Raw genomic sequence first — 26865 nt, 5'->3', positions numbered from 1 at the left:
CTCTACTGTGCTTAGCCATGCAGTGTGGCCCAGTCTTGTATGACACATCCCCATGCTCAGCCCAAACCATAAACAGGCACATCTCAACTAACTGGGCCCATTCCTTTAGAAGGCAGTTTAGCGAGTATACCTGAGCATCCTTTGGGGTCTCACTCCCATCTCAAGGCACTTATTAAAGTATTCCTTCCAAACATAAGCAGAACTCTCTTGGAAAGAAGTCGTGCAAAATATACTATCTACCATGTCATGACATCCCTATTGCCAGTGAAGAGACTTGGGTAGGAGGAGGTCTATGGGAACAGTTTTGGACTCCCCTAAAAATGAAACTTGCCTATTGATGTTTGGTCTTGGAAATGATTTCACTCAAAACAACAAATATCTATTGAGTGGAGGGTCTGCTTTGTGCAAAGTGCTCAGCTAAGTAGGCACTTGGAGAAATCCAGAAATAAGTGGATTTCCTAAGGGCTAACAAATGATAGCACTTAGGTCTCTTTCTCATGTTTTCCAGCTTCCTAGCAGGGATGTTATTTATGGAGGTTTTGGAAAAAGTGGTCCTAGAAATCTTAGCAGCAAGTTTAGAATGAAGGAATAGGAATTTCAAAATAAGTATGTCAGAACTGCATGATTTACCCTCAGTACCATAGTATTTCCTAAGCCTACAACAAGAGTATGCCCTGGGTCTTTCATTGCCTGCACCTAGTGTCATTACTACCCATGTTCTCCAAACTTCCCCTTTCCCAACTCTAATCCCTATTTCCCCCTAATGGGGTGCTTGGCTCCCTTAGAGATATTGGGGGAAACACTTTTCATGGTTATATTCGCCTTATCATTCCCAAATCTAAACTGAAGCTGAAGCCAATGAAACCACCAAACAACAGAATTAAAAAAGAAAAAGAAAAAGAACAAAACCCTACTATGAGTAACGGTGTTTAACAGGATACTGTCCTGTTGTAAGAGTCAGAAGAGGCCGGGCGTGGTGGCTCATGCCTGTAATCCCAGAACTTTGGGAGACTGAGGTGGGACTATCCCTTGAGCCCAGGAGTTCAAGACCAGCCTGGGCAACATAGCAAGACCTCATCTCTACAAAAAAGGAACAAAATTCCCAGGCATGGTGGTGTGCACCTGGAGTCCCAGCTACTTGGGAGGCTGAGGTGGGAGAACTGCATGAGCCCGGGAGGTTAAGATTGCAGTAAGCTGAGATTGCACCACTGCACTCCAGCCCTGGGTGACTGAACTATACCCTATCTCAAAAAACAGTCAGATAAATTTCATCTGTTTTTGATCACTACCCTTCTTCCACCTCCTTGTTTGGCTTCATTACCTCTACTCACTTTATTATTTCCCTCTCCTGCCCATTTACCTACATGTGTTTGTGGTTGTGGTGGTAATGATGCCATTTAAAATACACTCACAGCACTTTGAACATATTGGAAGAATAAAGCATTAATATATTCAAGAAATAGCTTGGCACAACTCTATGATAGTTTTCTATGTTCCTAAATCACCTCTCAAGTTTTTTTCCTGGTCTCTTTCAAACTTCCATTTTTCCTTCATTGCTTCTTCAACATCCTCTCTTGTTACAACTGGCAATCCCTCTGCCTTCTCTTCACTCAGTTCCTTTAGTAGATGCCGTATGTGCCAAATCTGTTCTTCTTTTAAGCGGCTATTCTATCATGAAAATCAACAGTAATTCACGTTTGATCAACTATGTACACTGTTTTTCCTCAAAATAGAGTCAAGCAGCTCCCCGCCTTTGGGTGTCACAGGAAGCCAACTGGGAAGCCTGGACTTCTACTTCCACCAGGCATGATGAGGTGGTATCCCTACTTCCGCTGGCAGAGCAATGCCAATAAAAGCTAGGTAAAACAGAAGATTACAAGTAAGATCTAGAGTCTTATGACATTATACAAAAATGTCCTACTAAGGTGGCTGACATTTTAGAATTATTATTTTTAGTCCTTTTTTTTTAAGAGATGAGTTCTTGCTATGTTGCTATGCTGCTCTGAAACTCCCTTGGCCTCTCAAAGTGCTGAGATTACAGGTATGAGCCAGCAAGCCCGGCCTATAACAAAAGATTCATGTTATTGGAGTATTAGAGGGAGAGAAAGAGGGTGGGACTGAAAAAGTACTCAAATAAATAATGGCTGGAAACTTCCCAAATTTCCAAGAGACATAAGCCTATGAATTCAAGAAGCTGAGCATACCCCAAACAAGATAAGCAGAAAGAAATTCATGTTAAGACACATCATAATCAAACTTCCGAAAACTAAATACAAGGGAAAAGTCTGAAAAGCAGTCAGAGAAAAGCCACACCTTACCTATAGGGGAAAAAAAATTAGCGTACAGGGCATACCTAATTAGAATATCCAAAATCTGGGCAGCGTGTAGTGGTTCATGCCTGTAATTCCAGTGCTTTGGGAGGCAGAGGTGAAGGGATTACTTGAGGCCAGAAGTTCAAGACAAGCCTGGACAACATGGTGAGACTCTATCTCTACAAAAAATTTAAAATTTAGTCAGGCATGGTGCTGTAGTCTCAGCCACAGGCTGAGGGAGGCATCGCTTTAGCCCAGGAGTTTGAGGTTACAGTGAGCTATGATCGCACCACTGCACTCCAGGTTGGGTAAGAGAAAGACCCGGTTTCAAAAAATAAAAATAAGAAAATTCAAAATCTGAAATGCTCTAAAATCCGAAACTTTTTTTTTTTTTGAGATGGAGTCTTGCTCTGTCACCCAGGCTGGAGTGCAGTGGTGTGATCTTGGCTCACTGCAACCTCTGCCTCCCCAGTTCAAGCGATTCTCCTGCCTCAGCCTTCCAAGTAGCTGGGATTATAGGCGCCCACCACCACACCCGGCTAATTTTTTTTTTTTTTTTTGTATTTTTGGTAGAGACGGGATTTCACCATGTTGGGCAGGCTGGTCTCGAACTCCTGACCCCAGGTGATCCATCCGCCTTGGCCTCCCAAAGTGCTGGAATTACAGGCATGAGCCACTATGTCCAGCCTAAATTCTGAAACTTCTTAAGTACTAACATGATGCCACAGATGGAAAGTAACACACCTGTTGTCATGTGACAGGTTGCAGTCAAAATGCAGGCACGTCAAACACAGTTTATTCAACATCCCCAAGGGAAAAATAAAGTTAACTTCAGGCTATGTGTATAAGGTGTATATGCAACATAAATGAATTTCATGTTTAGACTTGAGTCCCACCCCCAAGATACATCATTCTGTATATGCAAATATTCCAAAATCTAAAAGAATCTGAAACTGGAAACACTTCTGGTCCCAAGCATTTCAGTTAAGGGGTACTCAAACTATGTCAGCACATGTTTCATCAGAAACCATGCTAGCTAGGAGAAAGATAATAGGAAGTGGCACATTATTTTTTATGTGATGAAAGTAAAGAACTGTCAATCTAGAATGCTAGACCCAGTGAAAATATCTAACAAAACATGTATAGGAGTTGCATAGTGAAAACTAGAAAATGCTGATTTAAAAAAAAATCAAGATCTGGGCCCGGCACAGTGGCTCCTGCCTGTAATCCCTGCACTTTGGGAGGCCAAGGCAGGTGCGTTGCTTGAGCTTAGGAGTTCAAGACCAGCCTGGGCAATATGGTGAAACCCTGTCTCTACAAAAAATTTAAAAATTAGCCAGGTGTGGTGGTCCATGCCTGTATTCCCAGCTACTTGGAAGGCTGAGGTGGGAGCCCAGAAGGTTGAGGCTGCAGTGAGCCGTAATTGTGCCACTGCACTCAAGCCTGGGTGCCTGAAGGAGATCCTGTCTCAATAAATAAATAAATTAAATAAAAATAAAACAAGGTCTAAATAAATGGAGAAACATATCATGTTCATGGATTGGAAGACAGCATAGTAAAGATATCCCAATATTGATATACAGCTTTAATATAATCCCTATGTAAAACTTAGTAAGTTTTCTTTGGGTGGGGGGGGCAAATATATACAAGATAATTCTAAAATTTATATGGGAAGACAAAGGAACCAGTATAGCTAAGATGATTTTGAAAAACCAGAATAAAGTAAGAGGAAATAATTTACCTTATTTCAAGATGTATTATATAGCTATAGTAATCAAGACTATATGGTATAGACAGAGGGATAGGCATAGAGATCAACTGAAGAGAACAGAGAACTCAGAAACAGACCCACACAAGACGGGGCGTGGTGGCTCACGCCTGTAATTCCAACACTTTGGGAGGCTGAGGCGGGCGGATCACTTGAGGTCAGCTTAAGACCAGCCTGGCCAACATGGTGAAACCACATGTCTACTAAAATTATAAAATTAGCCGGGCATGGTGGCCAAATAGGAACAGATCCAGTCTACAGCTCCCAGCGTGAGTGACGCAGAAGAGGGGCGATTTCTGCATTTCCAACTGAGGTACTGGGTTCATCTCACTAGGGCTTGTCAGATAGTGGGTGCAGGACAGTGAATGCAGCCTACCCAGCATGGGCTGAAGCAGGGCAAGGCATTGCCTCACTCGGGAAGTGCAAGGGGTCAGGGGATTCCCTTTCCTAGCCAAGGGAAGCTGTGAAAGATGGCACCTGGAAAATCGGGTCACTCCTGCCCTAATAATACTGCACTTTTCCAACGGTCTTAGCAAACGGCCACCAGGAGATTATATGCCACACCTGGCTGGGAGGGTCCCATGCCCACGGAGCCTCACTCCCTACTAGCACAGCAGTCTGAGATTGAACTGCAAGGTGGCAGCCAGGCTGGGGGAGGGGCGCTCGTGATTGCTGAGGCTTGAGTAGGTAAACAAAGCAGCCAGGAAGCTCGAACTGGGTGGAGCCCACTACAGCTCAAGGAGGCCTGCCTGCCTCTGTAGACTCCACCTCTGGGGGCAGGGAATAGCCAAACAAAAGGCAGCAGAAATCTCTGCAGACTTTAAATGTCCCTGTCTGACAGCTTTGAAGAGGGTAGTGGTTCTCCCAGCTTGGAGTTTGAGATCTGAGAACGGACAGACTGCCTCCTCAAGTGGGTCCCTGAAACCCGAGTAGCCTAACTGGGAGGTACCCCCCAGTAGGGGCAGACTGACACCCCACACAGGTGGGTACCCCCCTGAGACAAAGCTTCCAGAGGAACGATCAGGCAGCAACAGTTGCTGTTCAGCAGTATTTGCTGTTCTGCAGCCCCTGCTGCTGACACCCAGGCAAACAGGGTCTGGAGTCGACATCCAGCAAACTCCAACAGACCTGCAGCTGAGGGTCCTGACTGTTAGAAGGAAAATTAACAAACAGAAAGGACATCCTAACCAAAACCCCATCTGTACGTCACCATCATCAAAGACCAAAGGTAGATGTAACCACAAAGATAGGGAAAAAACAGAGCAGAAAAGCTGGAAATTCTAAAAATCAGAGCACCTCTCCCCCTCCAAAGGAACGCAGTTCCTCGCCAGCAACAGAACAAAGCTGCAAGGAAAATGACTTTGATGAGTTGAGAGAAGAAGACTTCAGACGATCAAAATTCTCTGAGCTAAAGGAGGAAGTTCGAACCCATCGCAAAAAAGCCAAAAACGTTGAAAAAAGAATAGACAAATGGCTAACTAGAACAAAGAGTGTAAAAAAGACCTTAAATGACCTGATGGAGCTGAAAACCATGGCATGAGAACTACGTGATGCATGCACAAGCTTCAGTAGCCGATTCAATCAACTGGAAGAAAGGGTATTGGTGATTGAAGATCAAATGAATGAATTGAAGCAAGAAGAGAAGTTTAGAGAAAACAGAGTAAAAAGAAACAAACAAAGCCTCCAAGAAATATGGAACTATGTGAAAAGACCAAATCTACATCTGATTGGTCTACCTGAAAGTGACGGGGAGAATGGAACCGAGTTGGAAAACACTCTTTAGGATATTATCCAGGAGAACTTCCCTAACCTAGCAAGGCAGGCCAACATTCAAATTCAGGAAATACAGAGAGCGCCACAAAGATACTCCTCGAGAAGAGCAACTACAAGACACATAATTGTCAGATTCACCAAAGTTGAAATGAAGGAAAAAATGTAAAGGGCAGCCACAGAGAAAGGTCGGATTACCCACAAAGGGAAGCCCATCAGATAATAGTGGATCTCTCGGCAGAAACTCTATAAGCCAGAGAGAGTGGGGGCCAATATTCAACATTCTTAAAGAAAAGAATTTTCAACCCAGAATTTCATATCCAGCCAAACTAGGCTTCACAAGTGAAAGAGAAATAAAATCCTTTACAGACAAGCAGATGCTGAGAGATTTTGTCACCACCAGGTCTGTCTCACAAGAGCTCCTGAAGGAAGCACTCAACAACCAGTACCAGCCACTGCAAAAATATGCCAAATTATAGAGGCCATTGATGCTAGGAAGAAACTGCAGCAACTAATGAGAAAAATAACCAGCTAACATCATAATGACAGGATCAGACTCACACATAACAATGTTAACCTTAAATGTAAATGGGCTAAATGCTCCAATTAAAAGACACAGACTGGCAAATTGGATAAAGATTCAAGACCCATCAGTGTGCTTTATATAGGAGACCCATCTCATGTGCAGAGACACACATAGGCTCAAAATAAAGGGATGGAGGAAGATCTACCAAGCAAATGGAAAACAAAAAGAGGGGGTTGCAATCCTAATCTCTGATAAAACAGACTTTAAACCACTAAAGATCAGAAGAGACAAAGAAGGCCATTACATAATGGTGAAGGAATCAATTCAACAAGAAAAGCTAACTATTCTAAGTATATATGCACCCAATACAGGAGCACCCAGATTCATAAAGCAAGTCCTTAGAGACCTACAAAGAGACTTAGACTCCCATACAATAATAATGGGAGACTTTAACACCCCACTGTTAACATTAGACAGATCAATGAGACAGAAAGTTAACAAGGATATCCAGGAATTGAAATTACCTCTGCACCAAGTGGACCTAACAGACATCTACAGAACTCTCCACCCCAAATCAACAGAATATACATTCTTCTCAGCACCACGTCACATTTATTCCAAAATTGACCACATAGTTGGAAGTAAAGCAGTCCTCAGTAAATGTAAAAGAACAGAAATTATAACAAACTGTCTCTCAGACCACAGTGCAATTAAACTAGAACTCAGGATTAAGAAACTCACTCAAAACCGCTCTATGACATGGAAACTGAACAACCTGCTCCTGAATGACTACTGGGTACGTACCAAAATGAAGGCAGAAATAAAGATGTTCTTTGAAACCAATGAGAACAAAGACACAACATACCAGAATCTCTGGGACACATTTAAAGCAGTGTGTAGAGGGAAATTTACTCAATGCCCACAAGAGAAAGCAGGAAAGATCTAAAACCGACACCCTAACATCACAATTAAAAGAACTAGAGAAGCAGGAGCAAACACATTCAAAAGCTAGAAGGCAAGAAATAACTAAGATCAGAGCAGAACTGAAGGAGATAGAGACACAAAAAAACCCTTTAAAAAATCAATGAATCCAGGAGCTGGATTTTGAAAAGATCAACAAAATAGATAAACCACTAGCAAGACTAATGAAGAAGAAAAGAGAGAAGAATCAAATAGACGCAATAAAAAATGATAAAGGGGATATCACCACCGATCCCACAGAAATAGAAACTACCATCAGAGAATACTATAAACACCTCTATGCAAATAAACTAGAAAATCTAGAAGAAATGGATAAATTCCTGGACACACTCTCCCAAGATGAAGCCAGGAAGAAGCTGAATCCCTGAATAGACCAATAACAGGCTCTGAAATAGAGGCAAATAATTAATAGCCTACCAACCAATAAAAGTCCAAGACCAGACAGATTCACAGCCGAATTCTACCAGAGGTTCAAAGAGGAGCTGGTACTATGCCTTCTGAAAGTATTCCAATCAATAGAACAAGAGGGAATCCTCCCTAAGTCATTTTATGAGACCAGCATCATCCTGATACCAAAGTCTGGTAGAGACACAACAAAAAAAGAGAATTTTAGACCAATATCCCTGATGAACATCGATGCAAAAATCCTCAATAAAATACTGGCAAACCGAATCCAGCAGCACATCAAAAAGCTTATCCACCACGATCAACTTGGCTTCATCCTTGGGATGCAAGGCTGCTTCAACATACACAAATCAATCAACGTAATCCATCATATAAACAGAACCAAAGACAAAAACAACATGTATATCTCAATAGATGCAGAAAAGGCCTTCCACAAAATTTCACAACCTTCATGCTAAAAACTCTCAATAAATTAGGTGTTCATGGGATATATCTCAAAATAATAAGAGCTATTTATGACAGACCCACAGCCAATATCATATTGAAGGGGCAAAAACTGGAAGCATTCCCTTTGAGTTTTTGGGACAAGGATGCCCTTTCTCACTGCTCCTATTCAACATAGTGTTGGAAGTTCTGGCCAGGGCAATCAGGCAGGAGATAGAAATAAAGGGTATTCAATTAGGAAAAGAGGAAGTCAAACTGTCCCTGTTTGCAGATGACACGATTGTATATTTAGAAAACTACATTTTCTCAGCCCAAAATCTCCTTAAGCTCATAAGCAACTTCAGCAAAGTCTCAGGATACAAAACCAATGTGCAAAAATCACAGGCATTCCTATATACCAATAACAGACAAACAGAGAGCCACATCATGAGTGAACTCCCATTCACAATTGCTTCAAAGAGAATGAAATACCTAGGAATCCAACTTACAAGGGATGTGAAGGACCTCTTCAAGGAGAACTACAAACCACTGCTCAATGAAATAAAAGAGGACACAAACAAATGGAAGAACATTCCATGCTCTTGGATAGGAAGAATCTATATCATGAAAATGGTCATACTGCCCAAGGTAATTTATAGATTCAATGCCATCCCCATCAAGCTACCAATGACTTTCTTCACAGAATTGGAAAAAACTACTTTAAAGTTCATATGGAACCAAAAAAGAGCCCACATTGCCAAGACAATCCTAAGGAAAAGAACAAAGCTGGAGGCATCACACTACCTGACTTCAAACTATACTACAAGGCTACAGTAACCAAAACAGAGATGTAGTCCAATGGAACAGAACAGAGCCCTCAGAAATAATACCACACATCTACAGTCATCTGATCTTTGACAAACCTGACAAAAACAAGAAATGGGGAAAGGATTCCCTATTTAATAAATGGTGCTGGGAAAACTGGCTAGCCATATGTAGAAAACTGAAACTGGATCCCTTCCTTACACCTTACACAAAAATTAATTCAAGATGGATTGAAGACTTAAATGTTAGACCTAAAACCATAGAAACCCTAGAAGACAACCTAGGCAGTACCATTCAGGACATAGGCATGGGCAAAGACTTCATGTCTAAAACACCAAAAGCAATGGCAACAAAAGCCGAAATTGACAAATGGGATCTAATTAAACTAAAGAGCTTCTGCACAGCAAAAGAAACTACCATCAGAGTGAAAAGGCAACCTACAGAATGGGAGAAAATTTTTGCAATCTACTCATCTGACAAAGGGCTAATATCCCGAATCTACAAAGAACTTAAACAAATTTACAAGGAAAAATCAAACGACCCCATCAAAAAGTGGGCAAAGGATATGAACAGACACTTCTCAAAAGAAGACATTTATGCAGCCAACAGACACATGAAAAAACGCTCATCATCACTGGCCCTCAGATAAATGCAAACCAAAACCACAATGAGATACCATCTCACACCAGTCAGAATGGCGATCATTAAAAAGTTAGGAAACAGCAGGTGCTGGAGAGGATGTGGAGAAATAGGAACACTTTTACACTGTTGGTGGGACTGTAAACTGGTTCAACCATTGTGGAAGACAATGTGGCGATTCCTCAAGGATCTAGAACTAGAAATACCATTTGACCCAGCAATCCATGACTGGGTATATACCCAAAGGATTATAAATCATGCTGCTATAAAGACACATGCACACATATGTTTATTGCGGCACTATTCCCAATAGCAAAGACTTGGAACCAACTGAAATGTCCATCAATGATAGACTGGATTAAGAAAATGTGGCACATATACACCATGGAATACTATGCAGCCATAAAAACGGATGAGTTCATGTCCTTTGTAGGGAAACGAATGAAACTGGAAACCATAATTCTAAGCAAACTATTGCAGGGACAGAAAACCAAACACCACATGTTCTCACTCATAGGTGGGAATTGAACAATGAGAACATTTGGACACAGGATGGGGAACATCACACACCGGGGCCTCTCGTGGGGTAGAGGGAGGGGCAGGGGATAGCATTAGGAGATATACCTAATGTAATGGGTGCAGCACATCAACACGGCACATGTATACATGTGTAACAAACCTGCACGTTGTGCACATGTACCCTAGAAATTAAAGTATAATAATAAACAAAGGTCCACAGAAATCTCCAACTATTTTTTTAAAAATTCTGCTAAAATTTAAATATTTATTTTAAATTGAACAATTCAGTGGCATTTAGTACATTTATAGTGTTGTAGAACTGCCACCTCTATCTAGTTCCAAAACATTTCCAGCATTCCAAAGTAAAACTCCTTAGCCATTAGGCAGTCTCTCCCTCTCATCCCTTTCCCCCAGCCCTTGGCAACCAGCAATCTGTTCTGTCTGTATGAATTTATCTATTCCGGATATTGGAATAAATGGAATCATACAACATGCTGACCTTTTGTGTCTGGTATATTTTACTCAGCATATTTTGGATGTTCATCCACATTGTAGCACATATCAGTACTTCATTGCTTTTTATGACTACATAATATACCATTGTATGTATATACCACAATTGGCTTATCCATTCATCTGTTGATAATGAACACCTTTGGGCTCTTTCAGTTTGGCTTGGCATTTATTCCAAAGAAATGGAAACTTTTGTTCATACAAATACCTGTCCATTAATGTTTATATTAGCTTTATGTAAAATGTCCAATAACTGATGCTATCAGCATGCATGTAACATGTACTCGAATACTTGTTTTTCATTCTTTTGGGAGTAGAATTACAGGGTCACATGGTAATCCTATATGCCTTTTTGAGGAACTGTCAAATTGTTTTCCAAAGTAGCTGAACAATTTTACATTCCCACCAGCAATGTATGAGCGTTCCAATTTTTCCACATCTTCATCACCACTTTGGTTACAGCCATTCTAGTATCTGCAAAGTGGTACCTCATTGTGGTTTTTATTGGCATTTCTCAAATAACTATGTTGAGCATCTTTTCTTGTGCTTGTTAGCCATTTGTATGTCTTCTTTGAAGAAATGCCTATTCAATGTTGAACTGATTTTTGACAAAGGTGTGAAAGCAATTCAATGCAGGAAAGATAGGTTTATCAACTAATAGTGCAGACGCAACTGGACAGCTGCAGGTAAAAAAAAAAAAAGAAGAATCTTGATCTAAGCCTCACACTTTATACACAAGCTAACTCCAAATGGACCATGATTTAAATGTAAAAGGTGAAACTACAAAAATTTTAGAATAAAACGTAGGAGAAAATCTTTGGGATTTAGGGCTAGGCAAAGAGTTTGAAAACTTGACACTGAAAGCATAATCCATAAAAGGAACAATTGATAAACTGGACTTCATTAAAATTAAAAACTTTTACTCTGTTACCCTTTTATGAGGATGAAAGACAAACTACAGACTAGGAGAAAATATTTGCAAATAACATATCCAAGGAAGGATTGGTTTTAGAAGATTTTATATATATATATGTAAAGCTCAAGAGTACAAAAAGTCTAATTATAAAATGAGCAAAAGACAAACAAGCACATGAAAAGATATTCAATGTCATTATCCATTAGGGAAATGCAAATTAAAACCATACTGAGATATTACTACACACCTACCAGAAGGCTAACATAAAATAGTGCATAGTGACATCACTAAATTCTGGAGAGGATGAGGAGAAACTGGCTCTGTCATATATGATGGTGGAAATGTAAAAGGTACAGCCAGTTTGGAAAGTAGTTCAACAGTTTCTTTAAAAACTAACACTATCATACTACCCAGGAATTGAACTCCTGGGCATTTATTCCAAAGAAATGAAAACTTTTGTTCATACAAATACCTGTCCATTAATGTTTATATTAGCTTTATGTAAAATATCCAATAACTGGAAACAACCCAGATGTTCTCCAGGTGAATGGTTAAACAAACTCTGGTACATCCACACCACGTTACTAGCCAGCAATAAAAAGAAACTAACTGATAACACACACAACAACCTGGATATACCTCCAGGGAATTATGCTGAATTTTAAAAAGCCAAGTACCAAAGGGTTACTTATTGTATGATTCCATTTGTATAACATGCCTGAAGTAACATTATAATAATGGAGAACAGATTAATGATTGCCAGCGTCTAATGAGGGGGCAGAACTGGGAGGGGAGTGAGTGGCTATAAAGGATCACATGAGGGATACTTGTGGTGATGGAAATCTTCTGTATCTTGACTTTCCATGTTAATCTTGTCAATATCCTAGTTATAATATTGTACTGTGATTCTGTAATATGTTATGAGAAACTAGGTAATAGGTACATAGGACCTTTCTCTCATTTTTATAACATTTTTATAACTAAGTTAATCTATACTTATTTCAAAATGAAGTTTAACTAAAAAATGAAGGCCAATGAATATTAACAACTGAAAAATAAATAATTTACTACTCTTTAACCAATTATCAGATATTCTGTTTTCTGGAATGAAATAGATTCATGTTTTATTTGCTTCTAAATAAATTGAATTATTTTAGTTTGACATGTTATTTTAAAATGAAATATAGGAACTTGAATAACAGTAATGGAAATATCACTTGCCAAACTATTGCACTGCTAATACTTTTTCTAAATATGGACTTCTGCACTTATTTTTGTAGAAGTAGAAAATTCCTTTATCAGGTATGTTTTGAATCCTAAGTAAAGATATATGATTTTACTTATGTTAATTTTAGTAAGACAACAATAGCCTCTAAATTCAATCCCAGCTCAAAAATATTTACCATTATATACAGGCAAAAAAACCCACAGATAGTGATAATTTTAAAACCACTACATACAAGTGACAAATAAATGTATATAATGTACAAAGACATTTTACTTTTCTTTCCACACTTGGCATAATACTTCTTAAAATAAATCCAGTTCTCCTAGATCAAATATTTAACACAATGACTATTCTTTTGAAGCATGTGATGGTTTTCATTTACAAAATTAAAAAAAATTTTTGTTTAATTTTTACCTTTTTAGAGACAGGATCTTAGTCTGTTACCCAAGCTGGAGTGCAGTGGCATGGTCATAGCTCACTGTAACCTCAAACTCCTGGGCTCAAGCATCTTCCTGCCTCAGCCCCCTGGGTAGGTGGGACTACAGGTGCACACCACGGCACCTGGCTACTTTTTACAATTTTTTGTAGCGACATACAGATATGAAAATTATTAACAAATAGATGGTTATTTGAAGCCATAGTGTTAAGTGAGATGACCCCAAAAAAGAATTAGGGTGAGAGAAAAGGGTTGAGATCAGAACTCTGGTAAATGTGATAATTAAGGGATGTGTCTAGGCAAAGAGCAGTAAATCAAAAATGGGAAGAAATGTTCAGAGAGGTAGGAGAAAAGTTAAGATAGAGTGAGGTCCTGGAACCCAAAGGAGAAAAGGGTTTTAAGATAAAGGGAGTGGCTGCTGAAGAGATGAGAGGTAAAGTAAGGACTAAAAAGAGTCTATTGGATCTGGCAAATTGGTCATTAATAACTTTTGCTAGAGCAGTTGTGGTGGAATAGTAGGAATGAAAGAATGAATGGAGAGTATGGAAGTAGACAGAGTGAACTATGGAACAGCTAATGTGGTAGCTGGAGCAATGAATGCATACTGAGAGAAAGAAAGGTAATAAATGAGGTGATAATCCAAACAGAACTAAATACATAGGAAGAGATGATGTGTGGAAAAGAAGAAGGGCATTTCTGATTTTGGAATAACCGAAGAGAAAACATGAGTCATGTTAAATATCTATGACCTCAAAACATTTTTCCTTCTACTAGTGTTAGCATGAATTAACTCAAAAAATATTTATTGAACATCTACTCAAGCTGGACCCTTCCGGAGAAACAAAGAAGTAACACTGAATTGCTGCTGCCTAAAAAGCTTGCAATTTAATAATGGAGATATAATTTTACACAATATTCCAACTTAGGTTGGCAGAATGAAAAGGAGCTAGCCAAGAAAAAAGCATTCCAGGAAGAGGAAACAGCATGAGTAAAGGCATAAATAAATAGATTGGTTTTTCAAGATTTCAAATAAGAGGTGGTAAAAGGTGGAGAAGTGATACAGGCAGGAGACAGACAAATGCCTAGGCAGCTGGGGCGTGTCCCCTGTGAAATCCAACCTTCAAGCTGGAAACTTGGGTAAATCCTCCAACCAGATTGAGAACACACCTTCCTGTTTGGCGTGCTTTCCTCTGATTGGTCTTCATCCTTCACCTGTTTTACATATACCTACCCTTTCCTAATTGGTTTTCTACACTATTGTGCCCACCTTAACCTTTTTTGTATACTCAGAAACCAATCAGCACACACTCTCTACCCTGAACCCATAAAAAGCCCTGGGCTCAGCCATATTGGGAACCCTCCTGCCTTTGCATAGGGGGACCACCCCTGCATCCCCTCCCTGCTAAAAGCTGTTTCATCACTCAATAAAATTTCCTGCCTTGCTCATTCTTCGCATGTCTGCATGCCTACTTCTTCCTGGCTGTGAGTCAAGAACCCAGACCTAGCTGAGCTAAGGAGCAAAAAATCCTCCACCAGCAGCTGGAGACAAGGTTTGAGAGGTGAACAGGGGTCAGATTTTGAAGGACCCTGAAGACTTTAGTGAAGACGATAGGTTTTATTCTCTGTGCAATAGGAAGCCACTGAAGGATGTTAAGAGATGAGAGGTCAAGTAAGGACTAAAAAGAATCTATTGGGCCTGTCAAATTGGTCATTAATAACTTTTGCTAAAGCAGTTGTGGTGGAATAGTAGGAATGAAAGAATGGACCTGGTTTACAATATTCAAAAGGTAATTCTGGTTGCACTGTGGAAAATATACTTTGAGGGAAGGATGAGTAAGAAATGGTGGTTTAAATTATAGCAATAACAACATAAAAGGAAAGAAATGGATGATGTTCAGATACAGAGTTATAGTTAGAATCTGCCTCTCCTTGCTACTCACTGCTGGGTCCACTAATGTGCATTCTTGAGCCAATCCTCATGGAAACAAGAACTTTAACTATTTCTGGCTCTAAATGATGGGCTAAGGGGAAAATGATTACTCAGTCCTGATTTGTTGTACTTTCCACAACTGAGTCCTGATCTACAAGTCCCCGTGCTGATCACTGGAGGATGTGCATGGGTGCCTTGATGGGACTCACTTCTCTTTAGTGCTCTGGATCTCATGTGGAGCCTGCATTCAGGCACCAGGCCAAACTGAGCTTCTGTTTTAGTCCCTATTACAAGTGAATGAACCTTGAGAATTGTGACAGTGTCAGAGTCACAGTTATATTACTGGCTTGTCTTGTCCACTAAATATTTACTGAATGAACAAACAAATTAGCCCTGTAGGGGAGACAGGAATCCCCATTTTAGAAGAGTGAAATTGAGGCTCATACCAAATCTGGCCAAAATGACATCAGCAGTAAGCTGTACAGTCAGGATGCAAACTCAGGTCTCTGACTCCAGACTCGATTAAAATTTGTAGATATATTCTTTTTAGACAGAAGCCAAAAATAAAACAGTTAACTGTGGAAGTTTCAGGGCCCATGTAAAATAAATGTGTTAAAAGGGGGCACCCTCAGTATTTCTTCATTCATAAGATACCTTGAGGGATAAATTGTGTTAATTATCATTGATTGCTTCCAAACTTTATTTCTGTTGATCTTTAGTCCCGATAGTCATATATAGCACCTTTTTGATATTGATTTTAATCTGATTTTCTAAAAACAGTATATCATCTTAAATATGCAATTAATAATTTTAACAACTGAGATTGTGCTTTTCAAATGGTATTTACATATGCTTACTCTCTGAAAATCTAAAAGAAAAAAGACATTTAAAATGGAGAACCAATGTTTTATAGTTTGGTTAAATAAAAAGTCAAAAGACAAATGTAGTTTCAAAGCTTTAAAATTTTGAACGTAAGATTCAGTGTCTTCAGGGTCTAAATAACATAATTCAACCCAATTTCCACTGACATTATAACTAATATAATGGCAACAGCAGTACCCACCTGCCTCACCTGTACAAAGAAACTTAAATAGATTGTAAGTCAATCAATTCCAAGCTTTGAAGAAGATAATTTCCTACAGTATATTTCACCATAATCCACAAGTTTTTAAAGTCTGAGTGTAAATGTTTAACGGCTATATATAGGTTCTAAATTTTATACTCACTCTTTCATGGTATTTTTGGTTTTTTTCCCTAAGTGTCTTTATTTGAAACATAAATCGCTCCACTGCATTTTCCTTTATTTGACATCTGAGAATCAACAAAGATAAAATGTGTTAGAATCATTTATCTTAGGAAATAAGAAAAAATTTTTAAAGTATTTGAAGTGAATTATTAAAAGTATTATGAAAACACATTTAGGGATAAAAACCTCTCCTAAATGGTTCTGAATCTATTTTACTCACTAAAATATATATTGTAGAGATAACTTCAAGGTTGTTTTTTTTTTTGAAAAAAATCTCTGTTCATGTTTTATATTTGTAATTTTATACTTTCTAATTGTTTATAAATAATTTAGCCTAAAGGAAAACTAGGAGAGGGCAAACAGAAAACATGCTTTCTAGAATTCTAAAAACATTCAGACAAAAATGACAAACAAAGCTAAGAATTTATAAGGGCAAGCTCACCTGCTTGAAATACTAAGGTAAACTAGGTATGCCTATTGGTTCAAGTTCATTAGTGTGCTATCTCTTCTACAAATAATAAAAACTTCTTTCCTGGCACAAATACATTTCTTTAACACTCAACAAGTATTTGTTGAGTGGCTGTAAGGTATGAAAGAGAGACAGAATAGTGCTTCTAGAAAGACTTCCTTATAGGCTATTTGATAGCTATTTGAGGGGTTAAGTATAGTATATCTCTTTAAAAATGGGCTGGGCATGGTGGCTCACACCTGTAATCCCAGCACTCTGGGAGGCTGAGGCAGGTGGATCTGGTTTTGTTTGTCTGTTTGTTTTTGAGACAGAGTTTCACTCTGTTGCCCAGACTGGAGTGCAGTTGCATGATTTCGGTTCACTGCAACCTCTGCCTCCTGGGCTCAAGTGATTCTCCTGCCTCAGCCTCCCGAGTAACTAGGATTATAGGTGCCCGCCACCACGCCCGGCTAATTTTTCTATTTTTCGTAGAGAAATAGAGTGATCTGCCCACTTTGGGCTCTCAAAGTGCTGGGGTTACAGGTGTGGGCCACCGTACCTGGCCAGCAGGTGGATCTCTTGAGGACAGGAGTTCCAGACCCGGCTGGCCAACATGGCAAAACCCTATCTCTACTAAAAATACAAAAATTAGCCAGGTGTGGAGGTGAATGCCTGTAGTCACAGCTACTCGGGAGGCTGAGGCATGAGAATCGCTTGAACCCGGGAGGCAGAGGTTGCAGTGAACCAAGATCATGCCACTGCACTCCAGCCTGCACGACAGAGTGAGATCCAGTCTCAAAGTAAATAAATAAAATAATTTTTAAAAATTTATAGTATATCTTGTATCACTATGATCTAATAAATCTTATAACTTTAAATCTGAGACCAAAATAAGGCAACAGAAATGTGTTACCTAAACCCTTTGGCTCAATTAAAACCAAAATAAAACAAAAACAGAAATATAGTACCTCTGTAGTAGAGCAAAGAGTCGTTAAAGAATGAGAAACTCTGGTTTCAAATCTTGCCCTTACCACTTCTTGTCTACATGATCTCAGGCAAGTCAATTCCCTGGGCCTAAATGTCCAAGCTGTCAAATGGGATAACAATACCTAGCTCTGCATATTATCATAAGGATTAAAATAAGAAATCATATGTGAATGTTTCTAGCATAAAGCAAATGCTTAGTAAATTTCAGTTGAATTAAACCTTATATCCTTAGCCCTTTCCCCCAAACATCAATTATATTTCTAACATTGTATACTCAGTAGAGAGAAAAACTAGGCTCTTTCTTTCCCAATAATGAGAAAATGCAACATTAAAAAAAAAATCCTTTAGTGGTCAAAAACTGCTCTGTTTGGATACTATGGAACTTGAATTTTAGAGCTGATTTTCCAGTTCTCTAAGGATATTTAACCTCCAGAAATAAGAGGATTGATGGAGATGAACTCTATACTTCCTTTTCAGTTACAAAATTCTGCAATTTAAATGGACCAATATTCCCTTTCAAACAGTCATACATACAATGTAGATTTAAAGAGTGGAAAGGTGCCCAGCATTGTTTTAGGCATTATATAGTTTTTGTTTTTGTTTTTTTTTTTTAAACAGAATCTTGCTCTGTCATCTAGGCTGGAGTGCAGTGGCATGATCTCGGCTCACTGCAACCTGCCACTCCCAAGTTCAAGTGATTGTCCCACCTCAGCCTCCCCAGTAACTGGGATTACAGGCACACGCCACCACACCCAGCTAATTTTTGAATTTTTTGCAGAGATGAGGTTTCACCATGTTGGCCAGGCTGGCCTTGAACTCCTGGCCTCAAGTGATCCACCTGCCTCAGCCTCCCAAAGTGCTAGGATTACAGGTGTGAGCCACTGTGCCTGGCCTACAGAGATAATTTTGAACAACCCTTCATGATCCTTGCCTTCAAGGAGTACCTTTTACTGGATAATAAGGAGTAAACACATATACATATTGAAACATATTGTTTACACATTATGATAAATACCATGGGGAAAAATAACAGGATATAAGAAGGACCATAAATAGAGGGGACTACTATAGTAGATAGGGCAGGCTGCACAAAATAATAAGAAAATAAGGCTCTATGCTGCCCAGGCTGGGCTTGAACTCCTGGGCTCAAGGAATCCTCCAGCCTCAGCCTTCCAAGTAGATGGAGTTACAGATGTGCACCACCACACTTGGCTCATCTTTGACTTCTTACCTAAAGCTTACATTTGTTCAAAAATTTTGAAGGAGTGCCTTCTCTACCTCCCATTTTTCAGGAGATTAAAAAAAGTATTATAAATGAAAATTATCGGAAAAGAACCTATGCAAATGTCCAAATTACTCATATAATTTCTGCAATTATAAATATAGTAATACTATTTCTTTACATGGGTAGAGCAGGCAAATGAATCTCAAGATGTGGTCTTCGTTGGTTAAACTGAGTCTACAGATGGGCTCGTTAATAGACCAATTCCCTGGGTGCAGCTGAGAGCTTTCCTTGGTGATGACTGGGCATACAATGATTGGGCTGGAGACCACGTGCAGCCCCAACCCCATTGCATGGGTCATATTTATACTAAAAAAATTATTTGCTGTTTATCTGAAACTCATATTTAATTGGGCATGCTTTATTTCTATTTGCTACATCTGGCAACCCCACACTTAAGCCCACCACCCCTCCCTCAGAGCATTTAGGAGCAAATGGCCTCGGGCTTTGTCTCTTGTCCATTTGTGGAGTGAGCAGTTCAGGATGATGTGAGTGGCAGCAGCAGGCCTCAGTGGAGAATGCTGAGATGCCCTAAATGTTTTGGCAGCTTCACTGGCCCTCTTGTGGAGCTCTTGGTAGCTGTGGGTCTAATTTAGCTGAGCCTCTCTTTGAAATCCACTTCAGCCTTCTCTGGCTTCACAAAGAGGTATGTTTTACCAGGAAGCAAATGAAGCTTAACTTCAGAACTCAACACTTTATGGGGACTTCAAGCATCATTGTTCCTTATACACTTTTTCCTTTTTAATATCTCCCCCATCTACTCTCCCACCTAGAATCTGACATGTCACACTAGGTGCTGAAGCAAGTGGGGTCATAATAAACCAATATACATTAAAGCAGTTTGAAAAGGATATGGCACAATTCTAAAGCACAGTGATATTAAATTGTTAGTAAGACAATATGTCATCTTTCTCCCACTCTCTCTATTGTTAAAATGTTAGTAATGTGTCAATGTTCCCCCCACCCATGCAATTTCATTGAAAATTCTGGGAAGGAAAACAAATACATTTGAATTCCAAAAAACCTATATTTTTGTGTTTTGTTCTTTAAACCCATAACCATACTCACATGTTTTTATACATCTATCCATATTCATTGTAGAAAACTGGGAGACAACAAGTATAAAGGAGAAAATAAAAACTACCATTACTTAGAGATGATCACTTCATAGATTTAGTATTGACAGTATCAGTTCTTCATAAACAACCATAGAAGTTCATGACCTTATGTTCTGGGAAAGACTTCCTATATCCATGAAACTACCTGATAAAAGGGCAGGATTGCTTTGTTACAGATGTTTTCAGAATATTTGAACAATTTATACTCAAGAGTGGGTAAGGAAGAGCTTGTTTATTGGTGGACATTTCATCACTGAGTTAAAAAATTTGTTTCCTGTATAAACAGGCAAAAATAACATTGTATTTGTTTTCATGAGTGTGATTTTGCTTTCAGACAAGATTCAACAACATTTACTCAACAAAGAAACTCTGAGCTCATACTATAAGGCTGTGCCAGATACTAGAGGTACAGAGAGGAGTAACGAATAGTCTTCAAGGAGCTCAGAGTTTGTTGAGGGAGAGACAAACACAAATGACCCACCATATTTTTTCCTTCACTTCAAATATTCTAACTGCCTTATCCATATAAAAACACGAATCTGGGCTGGGCGCAGTGGCTCACGCCTGTAATCCTAGCATTTTGGGAGGTTGAGGTGGGCTGATCACCTGAGCCCAGGAGTTTGAGACCAGCCTAGTCAACATAGGGAGACTCTGTCTTTATAAAAATAAACAAACATGGCTAACACCTGTAATCCCAGCACTTTGGGAGGCCAAGGCAAGAGGATCTCCTGAGATCAGGAGTTCAAGACCAGCCTGGCCAACATGGCAAAACCCCATCTCTACTAAAAATACAAAAAATTAGCCGGGTGTGGTGGCGCATGCCTGTAATCCAGCTACTGGGGAGACTGAGGTGGGAGAATTGCTTGAACCCGGGAGGCGGGGTGTAGTGAGCCGCGATCATGCCACTGCACTCCCGCCTGGGTGACAGAGCGAGACTCTTGTCTCAAAAACAATCAATCACTGATCCAAATAAACTTGACTTTCAAAAAATCTATATCATAATCTCCATTTTTTCACTCACGACCATATTGTCACCTATTTCTATATCTATATTCATACTTATTGTAGAAAACTGGGGGCAAGACAAGTATAAAGGAGAAAATAAAAACCATCATTATTCAGAGACAATAATTTTATAGACTGAACATTGGTAGTATCAGCTCTTCACAAACAACCATAGAAGTTCATGACTTTCTTTTCTTGGGATAAATTTGAAAAAAGTTCAGTTGCTCAAAAACCATGAATTAACTAACTACTACATGCTCATTGATTTGTTAGGAGCTGAGAGAGATATAAGAGGCTGCCAGGGAAGTCCTGGCCAATCCTTCCTCTGATGGTGAGAGGGAGTGTGTTGGCTATTTGTCATGTGACAACAGTTCTGTCACCGAGGAACACATGGAATGCATAAACTGTCATCAGTAGAGCATGGTACAGAAGACCGTGGCTGTTCCGGTCCATGAGATTATTTACTTAGTTTTAACAAATACAAAAGAACAAGGGTATGAGATGTCCATTATGCACTGGATCATGAGAATTTTTAAATGTATGCCTCTTTGTAAACCTTTGTTAAAGAGGGGAAAGACTGGTTTCTGGTTGACCCAAAAGAGAGAGAAACAGCTGTTAACTGGATGCCACCAGTTACACCATGGGAGCAAATTAGAGACCAGGTTGCATTCATAGAGTCTGGCTTTTTGTCCACCTCTCCTAAGATGAGATGAAGGAAGTTTTCAGTTATGTTGAGAAATGAGTATGAATAGTATCTAGTTATTAATGTTACTTCAAGCAGAAAGTAAAAGGAAACAGATGAAAGCCTCTTCTCTCTTGGTGTTCTGATCCCTTCACTCACTGCATCCTAAAAAGTATATACGAATATATTGGGGTCTCCGAAGGAGATAGATTTTCCCTGAATGTTGTTAAGAACACCATACATTTTTTATGGTACATTTTAAAATAAATCTTTCCTTTAGATTTTAAAATCTAAAATCTTTCTTGGCCAGGTGAGGTGGCTCATGCCTGAAATCCCAGCACTTTGGGAGGCTGAGGCAGGTGGATTGCTTGAGGCCAGGATTTTGAGACCCAGCTCTACCCAAAATTTAAAAATTAGCTGGGCATGGTGGTATATGCCTATCATCCCAGCTACTCAGGAATCTGAGGTAGGAGGAACACTTGAGCCCAGGAGTTTGATACTGCAATGAGCTATAATCAGGCTACTACACTCCAGCCTGGGTGAGAGACTGAGACTCTGTCTTTAAACAACAATGACAACTCTCTTAAACAAAGACCTAGTCACTAGCATCATGGGCTCTCCATTTTCAACCTTATACTCCTCTAATAAAAACCTAAGTGTTCTTCTTGATCTGACCCTTGCCTAAATCACCAGTGTCTGCTCTTGCCCTGCCTCCCTCACCCTCCCTTCTCTCAGTTCCCGGTCTGATAAGCTCTTTTCCACCCTCCTGTCTTCCATAAGTCATGCTCTCCACTGTTCTGTGTCTCCATAATGCCTGTTCCTTTTCCAGAAATCAGCTCAAAGCTTTCTCAAACAAGCTTTTCCTAACTCCTCTGACTAGGTCAAGTCCTTTAGTTACGCTGTTAAACAGCAACCTACAGTTTTCTTTCATAGTACCTTTGTTATAGCCATGGGTTTTTTGTTTGTTTGTTTGTTTTGAGACAGGGCCCCTCTCTGTCACCAAGGCTGGAGTGCAGTGACACAATCATGGCTTACTGTAACCTTGACCTGCCTGGGCTCAGGCGATCCTCCCATCTCCACCTCCTAAATAGCAGGGACTAATTTTTATTTTGTAGAGATGCGTTTTCATCATGTTACTCAGGCTGATCTCAAACTCCTGGGCTCATCCACCTGACTTCGCCTCTCAAAGGGCTGGGATTACAGGCATGAGCCACCACACCATCCTGTCACTTTCTCAAAAGCTCAAATTCGTGGTTTATTGTCTGTCTCCCACGCTTCATCAAGGCAGGGACCATGTAGTCCTGCTGCTACACTCTAGTACCCAGCACTTGACTTGCACTTGGTAAACACTCAAGTACTTATTGAATGAGTACATGAATGAAGTACATTTCAGCCTTATGTGAGAAAAGACTAGCACTTATCTATTAATTCTCTAAGAATTACACATTAAAACACCTACCTTGTGCCAAAAGCTAAGGTTCACAGACCCTCAAGGAGCTATTTGTTGGAATAAAACATAAACATAGAATAAATGTTACCTATGGTTTTGTCTCCAGCTCCTAGGATTGAGACATTATAAAAATTTATTATTATTAAAAAGAATTTTCTGTAAATCATTTGGATTTGATATGTAGCCTTTTAGGAATAATGTAAGTCAGAATGTCTAAGAAATAAAGGGTCACATAAAGGGAAATTTTCTCTTCTCTCTCTCTCTCTCTTTTTTTTTTTTTTTTTGAGATGGAGTCTCAATGGAATCTTGCTCTGTTGCCCAGGCTGGAGTGCAGTGGCATGATCTTGGCTCACTGCAACCTCTGCCTCCTGGGTTTGAGCAATTCTTCTGCCTCAGTCTCCCGAGTAGCTGCGATTACAGGCACGCACCACCATGCCTGACTAATTTTTGGATTTTTAGTGGAGACCTGGTTTCACCATGTTGGTCAGGCTGGTCTTGAACTCCCAACCTCAGGTGATCCACCCACTTTGGCCTCCCAAAGTGCCGGGATTACAGGCGTGAGCCACCATGCCCGGCCTCTTCTACTCTCTATAAATGTAAACTAACCATTCTGTGTTGTATTTTAAGAGGTAAGGTAGCAAGCTGTTGTATGCATAGGTGAGAGTAACCAATAAACAACTGAGGGAGCCAATACTACATTAATGAAAGCTGTTTCATAGCAGCTCTCATTTCATTTCATAACATAGTCCAAGTAGTTGTAGCTGCTACTTGGACTATGTTATATGCAAAGTTTCAAAAACCTTTAAAAATATGTGCATAGCACAAGAGTGCCATTAGGCCTCCAAATCCACCTCTGTTCTTTTGGCAGCTGCTGCATGCATTGTTTGCATTTGGAGTTATATGAGCCTTAACAATGACTGCCCTTTATCTATGGCAACTTTTGGATTTCAGAATAAAAACTTACTGATAGTCTAGAAGTGCTTCACTGGTAGGCAATTTAACTTCTTTTGGTGGCCCATCATGTGTATCCTTTTTATTTGCTTTCCCTGAGTTTTCCATTGTGCTGGTTAGCTATTAAGAAATATACCTGTTTAGAAAAGAGACATAGGAAAAGTGAAAAATTCCATCTTTGCCTCCCTACTTTTGTTTACTCTAGATAAGGTACCTCTGGGACTTAATACTGGCTTTCTATCCTGATTGCTTCCATGACCCCAGATCTAACATTCACCACAATGGTGGAACATCATGAAGTGATTGGATTCTTGATTCTGGTGAATTCCATGTTTATCCCAGGTATAGCATTGCCTCCACCCAAAACTTTCTAAGATACTCCTTCTCTTATGTTTTTCATCTATATCTGTTGCCCCTATCTAGCTCTTTTAAGAGCAAAGAACTGAGCTTCTTCAATCATTTTATTTCTCCACAGTGTTTGGCAGGAGAGATTAATTAAATGTCTATTAAGTTTTCAAAGAAAATGAAAACAAAACCACAATTTTCTATGAGCACAAAGAAGCTAGGATCCAAAAGACTAAAGAATTCGAATCAGGATCCAAAAAAAATTAGGTTTGGGCAGGGTTGATATAAAGAGCAAATAAAAGCACACATTGAAGTACTTTTAAAATGGTTGATATTTACAAATGCGAATAATAATGTATTAATAATAACTGCTCATCAGCTATTAATTGGTTTAATACCTAATGATAGTAAATCAAAAATACATTTTAAAAGGGAAAATCAAGACCCACTGTTCACAGATGTTTATAGTAAGCAGGAGTACTTTCATAGGTTTGGTTTGGATACTAACGTAGACTTTTCAGATTATGGTCTTCCTTAACATATTTTTATCTTTTAATTTCCACTAATCTTAAAAGAATAAGTACCTAGCCTTAAATAAATGTATCAGTAGTTAGGTATGGTGGAAAGCATATAATATAACCTTTGTAATTATTTGTTTAAATGGCTGGAAACTCTCATGAGAGGAGGAATGATGTAATTCTTGTGCACTATTGTATTTCCTCACCAAGCACAATAGACACACAATAAATGCTTGTCAAATGAACACAGGAGTGGATGCATGAATGAATCAGGCAGACATGGGCTTTAATCCTAGATCCATCACTATTATCTGTGTGACCTTGAATAGGTTAATCTTTTTGAAGAACTTCAGTTCCATCATCTGTCAAGGGAGAAGGGTAACAATTCTACTCTAAGAGCTATTGTAAGGATTAAATAAGCTAATATTTAAAGCACCTAGCATAGTGTCTGAGATATAGAAAAAGGGCATATATCTCTAGCTCTATCTCCGTATAGTGCCCCTTCCTCTTTCCCTTCAGTTGTTTCTCCAGGTCAAGCTTCTTCAGGTTCTGGGTAACAAAAGCATAGAATGTCTGCCTGCTGCAAGTACAATGATGTGTGGGAAGACTAATCCATGAGGCTTGCTATTGTCAACCTTCATTGATTTGGATCACTGAATTGGCAATCCATGTAAATCTTTGCAGACCGTTCAGCTCCAAAGTGGAAAAACTTGTTAAAATGAAAACACGCTTTTTCTCTGTAGACATGCTGCCTGCACACTCAGACTTCCAGTAAGGCTGTCTTTATGTCTGCGACTTTTCAAACCAAGTTTGCACTACTGTGTATGCTAATTAATTTGAGCATATACATGAATGCAAATATACCACAATACTTTCCAACTGAAAAGCACACAGATGACACAACAAAAAGATTTAATACATTGGTACATTAGTGTCCTCTAAAATATGAAAGTGTTGATAATAATTTAATAGGCTCCACACCAAAAGGTGTCATCATGATACCACCACAATTCACAGAAATTATCAGTTAAGAAAAGATTATTCTTTTGTTTCAGATGCAGAGTTGAATTTTTCTATTATTTTCCATTTTAGAATTAGAATTTTAAACTTTATGGTTGCACAAAAAGCATAGTGACAAATGTTTCATTTTAAAACAATAACTTACTATTTAGTAATAATTTTTACCATAAAATATTTTATTTAAAAGTTAAAACAAATGTCAACATTTATCTCTTTCTAAGTCATATGGAAGAGATCAAGTGTTATGGTTTTTACCTGCGGTACCCATCTGGTGCTGGAGGAAAAATGACCTCATCCTGCTCAATTACCTCAGTTACCTGGCTTTTATGTTTTTAACTTTCTGACTAATGTATAATTACTTACCTAACTGCAGCTTATGGCAAAAGATTTTAATAAGATATGAGTGAAAATGTGGACCCATTAAAGCACAAATGCTTCATGCATAAACTCTATTAAGATTCACTGTTTCACACACTTCAAGAAAATTGGTAAGCCAATTGGACTGCCTGCTTAATAGCTGCATTTTTGCAATGGGCTAATGATAGTACCTCAACATCTATTTTTGCATTTGATAATGTGCTATAAGCCATGGGGACTTTCATAAACATTTACAAGGATTCAC

At 39.1% G+C, this 26865-nt stretch overlaps 1 protein-coding gene across 1 annotated transcript in view; it reads right to left on the bottom strand.

Annotated features, from left to right (window-relative positions):
- Positions 1 to 26865, bottom strand: part of CCDC83 (coiled-coil domain containing 83) — a 112173-nt gene that overhangs the window by 42145 nt on the left and 43163 nt on the right. The window contains exons 2-4 of the mRNA XM_077964166.1: positions 24374 to 24496; positions 16418 to 16502; positions 1506 to 1668 (exon numbers count right to left, since the gene is read on the bottom strand). Of these exons, the coding sequence (XP_077820292.1) occupies positions 1506 to 1668; positions 16418 to 16502; positions 24374 to 24468 (343 nt within the window). The 5' untranslated portion in view covers positions 24469 to 24496. The remainder of the gene's footprint in view (positions 1 to 1505; positions 1669 to 16417; positions 16503 to 24373; positions 24497 to 26865) is intronic.

This window comes from Macaca mulatta, chromosome 14 (genome assembly GCF_049350105.2).
Source record: "Macaca mulatta isolate MMU2019108-1 chromosome 14, T2T-MMU8v2.0, whole genome shotgun sequence".
NCBI classification, from domain to species: domain Eukaryota; kingdom Metazoa; phylum Chordata; class Mammalia; order Primates; family Cercopithecidae; genus Macaca; species Macaca mulatta.
The sequence above is the reverse complement of the archived record's forward strand: the minus strand, read 5'-3'. Positions and strand labels throughout refer to the sequence as shown.